General features: G+C 45.0%; 1 protein-coding gene across 1 annotated transcript; it reads right to left on the bottom strand.

Moving 5' to 3' along the window:
* Nucleotides 1–1,117: 1,117 nt before the first annotated feature.
* LOC128713920 (pre-mRNA-splicing factor ATP-dependent RNA helicase PRP16) lies at nt 1,118–4,793 on the bottom strand. The gene is made up of 4 exons (XM_053808792.1): nt 4,219–4,793; nt 1,996–4,151; nt 1,780–1,921; nt 1,118–1,709 (listed from the first exon to the last, which is right to left on the bottom strand). Exons 1-4 carry the CDS (start codon nt 4,791–4,793, stop codon nt 1,118–1,120), a joined length of 3,465 nt encoding a protein of 1,154 aa, XP_053664767.1.
* Nucleotides 4,794–6,000: the final 1,207 nt, after the last annotated feature.

Raw genomic sequence — 6,000 nt, 5'->3', positions numbered from 1 at the left:
ATTGTTACGCTTGATGACGGTACAGCTTCCGCAGTTAGGAGGTGCATTAAACGCAAAAAATCGTATCCGCACTGGGCGGCAGTGATAGTGGCTGCAGCTTCCGGAAGAATGATGACTTGCATTCAAACACGTTTTGAAGTTGCAATTCCTTAAAAGCTATGACTCACCGAGATCGTCCATCGTTGGTGTCTGCGGTGCAGCAGCTAATCGCCCAGGAACCACTCGCTTTCTTTCGCACCGGTTTTGTGGAAGAATAATATAACTTGAGCAAATATAGCTATAGCTTATTGCACAAGGAAAGCACTGCAGTAAATAACTGTAAAGTTTTCGAAACTAATCACAATCACAATATGTCACCGATAATAGCTTAAGCTATTTCAAAATAGGCCGAACGGAACGTTTATTCTTACAGATGCACAACGGTACTCCCTACTTCATGAATTTTACAGAATATTCCACTTAAAATTTATTTTATATTCGTCAATTTATCTGCTTGTAACTCGTTTTCCGTACACGAAGATTCGCAGAAAAACAACAAATCCACTTTGTTTGTGGCGTTTGACGTTTCTCAAATTGATAACATTGATGCACTAATGCGTGTCTCTCGGTCATGCCAATGGCATTTAATTTGTTTTTAAAAATATGAACAAAAATAAAATTATAAACCATTTTTACGTATCTTCGCGATGGACATCATAAACCTGGTAAAACATGTTGTGCAACTTAAAAGTAACGAAAACCTCAGCAAGAATTATTTTGCAGAATAGCATCGAAGGCACTCCACTGTGCATAATATTGAAATATTTCATCCGTGTTTGAAACGCTCACCTTTGAAACACCGCAGGAAATGGCGACTGTTGGATATCGTATTTTTGAGTATTTCTGTAATAAAAGTGATAAAATAGCATAATACCTGCTATACGTGGACACCCACTTTAGTAAGCGGTTACACGCATCCGATTGCTTGCTGTTATTTAATAAATATCATTAAATATGTCTTCAATGGAAACAGTTTCTCTAAAAAAAATAGCTTATACGAAATATTTTTTTAATGCTTTCAAATGATCGAGCTCCATTCTAATTGTTCTAATGAAACAAACTTTGAACTTCGCTTTATCTATAACCCTATTCTGGCCGGGGTACGACGAGGTGTTGCTCCCGGAGTCACAATTTCCTGCTTGATGGTAAACTTGTGCTTTTCCTCATCCTGCTTGCGTTGCTCGATCTGCTGCTGAGCTTCCCGCATCTGTACCTCCATCGCGTTCTGATGCTCGACCGCCTGGCGTCGCTTGTCCCGGCCACTCTTGCCCGTTTCCTTAACGGAGAAGAACATTGGTCCAAGCTCGGCCAGCCAGTAACCGTCGACGGCCGTTGCACACTGCATGTACTCTTTCGCCGTCATTATCAGCTCATGGTACACGACATAGTCAGGCGTAGTGCCAAGCCCATACAGTGCGGACGTGGGGTGCAGATGGCAGGGCATACCCGTACGAAGGTTTACATACTCTCCAATGCCCTTGAGACGGGCGGCTTGGTAGAAGTAAGCGGAACAGATGCACTTGCGCACCACATCCCAATCGGTGCCGCAAGATTTCAGTGTAAGGCGCTGTTGTTGACTGTAGATGTCCTTCAGCTGTTGACGGACTTCACGCACCTTCCGCATTGCCTTCACGTGAATGAAGTGTTCATTACACCAGGATCCAGAATATCTTAAAAGGAATTTGATGATATATCGATTAAAATACTCTGGACGAGTTAGGGATCGGAATTGACTCTTACTTGTTCATTTTCCACTGCTGGTATACATTCAGGTACGTGAGATGGTCCGATTCGGGCACCTGGAATTTCTCTCTAACACTGTCCGCCTCCTCCTCACGACCCTTTGGCCGATAGAAAATTGATGGCACCGACAGCATGGATACTGAAATCAGAACAAAAATAAAATTAATATAATACTCCACGAAAAGATCATTCTCCCTAATGGAAAAAACTCACCAATGATTAAAATCTCCTCACTACAACCCATCTCATTGGCCACAATCAACATCTGGCACTGGGGTGGATCGAGCGGGAACTCCGCCATCTGACGTCCGAGGGGTGTGAGTGCTCCTGTGTGATCCAGAGCGCCCAAAATCCACAGCTGATAAAGCGAGTTGAGAATGTTATCCTGCGGAGGTGGATCCATAAAGTGGAACTGCAGCAAATCGCTCACACCGAGTGATTTTAGCAACAGTACCGTATTGGCCAAATTGGTACGCTGAATTTCCGGTACGGTCAGATGCAACAGCTCGTCCTTGTACTGTCGCTCGGTGTACAATCGGAACGCCTGGCCAGGCCCGGTACGTCCAGCACGTCCCGAACGTTGGTTAGCGTTGGCTTGGGAAATGGGATAAATCTGCAGCGCATCCATACCGATGCGTGGATTGTACACTTTCAGCTTACAGTACCCCGAATCGATCACGTACGATATACCATCGACGGTAAGCGACGTCTCAGCGATGTTAGTTGCCACGACACACTTGCGCGTACCGTCCGACGAACGGTGAAAGATCTTTGCTTGCAGGTCGGACGGAAGCTGTGAGTAGATCGGCAGAATGGACAGTGCCGGAGCATTGTCGATCTCACCCAGACGTTCCGCCAGCACCTCACACGTCACCTCGATATCTTCCTGACCGGGCATAAACACCAGAATGTCACCTTCGGCCGGTTGGAGATGAATCTGTAGCACCTGCTTTACCGCCCCATCTACATAGTCCTCGCAAACGTTCTTCCCATAGAACACATCCACCGGGAACGTACGACCCGGTATGGTGAACGTCGGTACGTTGCCGAAAAAGTTGGAAAACTTTCCGGCATCCATAGTGGCGGATGTGACGATTAGCTTCAGATCACGTCGCCTCGCAACGATCTCGCGCAACAACCCAAACAACACATCCGTCGACAGGGAACGCTCGTGCGCTTCATCCATGATTATCACACTGTACCCATCCAGTTCCTTGTCGCGCAAACTTTCACGCAGCAATATACCATCCGTCATGTACTTGATGACCGTTTTCTCCGATGTGCAATCCTCGAATCGAATCGCATAGCCCACCTCCTGCCCGAGTGAACAGTCCATCTCGTCCGAAACACGCTTGGCCACGGACATGGCCGCGACACGACGCGGCTGGGTACATCCAATCATGCCGTGCTTACTATAACCATCCTCGTGAAGATACTGCGTCAACTGGGTCGTCTTACCACTGCCCGTTTCTCCCACAATAATGATGATCGAATTCTCGCGTATAATGTTCAACAGATCTTGCCGCACGGCAAACACCGGTAGCGATCTACGCTGCAGTTGAATAGTCTTTCGTCGCGGTCCAAACTCATTCTTCTCACCAGCGATGTGATCTGCGTACTTTTGATCCTTTCGCGAGTCGTACGATTCATCATCACCTTCAGCCGGATCTTGCTCGTCCTTATCCTTCGCTACGCCCATAATATTACCAAGCTTAGTACCGCCCAGCTGCCAATGTTTAGCTTGTGCCCGTTTGCGTTCCTTCAACTCACGGTACGTACGCACTAGCGCACTTCCTTTACGCGCATTAATTGCCATATCGCTCGTCGGTTCTCGCACCGGGACTACCGGTTCCGGTTGTTTCGTGAATACAATTCTCCCATCCAGAAACGGTGGCACTGTGTGGTGTACTAGCAAATGAACCCGCTCCAAAGCTTCCTCGTCGAAGTCTTCGTTTACATTGACCGACATTACCACACCGGACGTGAGCAGTCGATTCTTTTCCCACAGTTCGTTGTCTTTGTTTATCTGGCGCTGTTGGGCGGAAATGCGCCGATTGTTACGCGATTGTTGCTGCTGCTCACGCTGCTGCAGGTACTGTGAGTTGAGTTCGGAAAATTCGTTCATCTGCCGTTCGTCATCACTGCCGTACCATTCCCGATCGAGCCGTAGCTGTTCTTCTCTCCACTGTTCACGATCGGCTTCAGTAAACTCGGATCCGGCGAACGGTTTCGGTGTGGGAAAGTCCCACGATGAGCGTGGCCCGGGCGGTGCTCCATCTTCATCCTCATCGTCTGTCCAGTTGGAGCTGGACGGTTGTTTTGAACGATGTCTACTTCTTGGCGTGCTCGGTTCGTACCTCGAGAAAGTGCTATTGGGATAAAAAGCAAAATTATTTGTTAATAGAAGTTATAATAGAAAGGAAAGACACAACATACCTTCTCCTTGATTCCGATCCGGATCGTACGCTCGGTGTGCGATATTTCTCGCGTCTCCGATCGTCACCCTTCGAAGTAGCGTACAGACTACCCTTCTTCCGGTACGCGTCATACTCGGCCTTTTCCTTGCTAGACAACTTCTGACGAGCAACGTCACTAACTCCACCGCTGTAAGAAGGAGTTTCAACAGCTCGCTCACGATACTTTCGTGAACGATGGTAGTCATCTTCCTCCCGTTTGCTTCTTTTACGCTGTTCGCTGCTTTCCCTATCGCGCCTTTCCTCCTTATCACGATGCTTTCGTGACGAATAATGATCCTTTTTTCTGCTTTCCGATGCCCTTTCATCACCTTCATCTCCATCGTCTGCGTCATGGCCATAGAACGAGAGTTTGCTGGCCTTTTTCTGCTGTGCACGTCTAGCTGCTGCTAGCTTGTCCAGTCCCAGCAAGGATACTTGGGGTTGCTTGAAAACGATATCATCCTCACCTTTGTCTCTACGTACCACTAAACCACCCGAACGAACACCTTTTGCTTGCTCTGGCTCTAGTTTTTCCACCGCTGTGAAGTTTTCCATTTGTGTGTCTTTTCCCAAGGTTTCAAAACGGCAGTATTGAGTATTTCAGATAAATCAGATTAAAAAATATTGCACATTTCACAATTAAAACGTTTTGCAATGTAGTTCACCAATGCGATTCCAAATAAAACTCCATTTGTTTACAAATCGAATTGACAGCTAAACTCACACCTTTGCACTAAGGGACATTTCATGACCAAACGCTTTGACAGTAGATGTAAATTAAATATTTTAAAAAATCGGTTACTTGCATGTGCCAAGCAAAAAATGAAATCTCCTACTCATGGACTTTTCTGGTGCTCTTTTTTCAGAGTATTCAATGGTTACACTGATAATGACTATTGATTAACGACCCATTTTAGTTTCCAACGAAGCATCTGCATCCAACCATCTTGCCGACGCCAATCCCTAGAACAAGGGGCATGATAATTAAATAATAACGAAACTCACCGTTTAAATGGTTCAAAACTACACTCATTCTTTCCAAAGCAAAACAAATCTATATACATCTCCGTTTCGCCATGTACGGGCCTATACCTTTTTATTGTAGGTGATTTCTAGCATTTAATCAGTAAAATACATTTATAAAAATATCAACACAGTTGCTCTGTACTGTACTCTCTACTGGCTTACATTGATGCAACACACTGAAAAAGGAATGCATTATTGATCAGCGCATAAAGTAGTAAAACAAGAACCATTTTTATTCCAATCTACGATTATGTGTACCATTTTAAATTTTTAAACGTTTTCCCCTGTTTTCAGAGTGCAAAACGCACTCGTGATGTGTACTGTTCAAATAAAATGGAATCATGTGTTTCGCAAACTAAAAAACGAATACTATACCAAGCAATCGAATGGCGGTAACGGAAACCATTATGTTTAATTATGTTTAATACGGTTTGAGCAGCGTTGTAAATAGTTTCATTTATACGTGTGTGATCATCTCTTCATACACCCTTCTCTCATTGCACTTCGTTTGCGGTGTTGGTGGCCAATCTTTTGAGCATACGCGTTCTCAATGGACAAATAAAATAATTACACGTTTGATTTGTAAATCCAGCTACTGTAATCCTTTCACCTAGCATGGGCGGATTTTTTTTGTATTACCCAGTATTACAAACATAATCTGTTTTTCTTTCTTTTCCTTTTTCTCTCTGTATATGAGCAAACGTGTGAGATTCTTCGTGTGGTATAAGATCGTGCA

This window comes from Anopheles marshallii, chromosome 3, assembly GCF_943734725.1.
Source record: "Anopheles marshallii chromosome 3, idAnoMarsDA_429_01, whole genome shotgun sequence".
Lineage (NCBI taxonomy): Eukaryota > Metazoa > Arthropoda > Insecta > Diptera > Culicidae > Anopheles > Anopheles marshallii.
The sequence above is the reverse complement of the archived record's forward strand: the minus strand, read 5'-3'. Positions and strand labels throughout refer to the sequence as shown.

What these genes read in the sequence shown, in the direction of transcription:
- LOC128713920 (XM_053808792.1), bottom strand. Translation starts at nt 4,793, where the DNA reads ATGGAAAACTTCACAGCGGTGGAAAAACTAGAGCCAGAGCAAGCAAAA. An exon ending in TGAGGAGATTTTAATCATTG is followed by an intron (nt 1,922 to 1,995) that starts GTGAGTTTTTTC and finishes TTCTGATTTCAG; the next exon opens with TATCCATGCTGTCGGTGCCA. An exon ending in CAGCAGTGGAAAATGAACAA is followed by an intron (nt 1,710 to 1,779) that starts GTAAGAGTCAAT and finishes ATTCCTTTTAAG; the next exon opens with ATATTCTGGATCCTGGTGTA.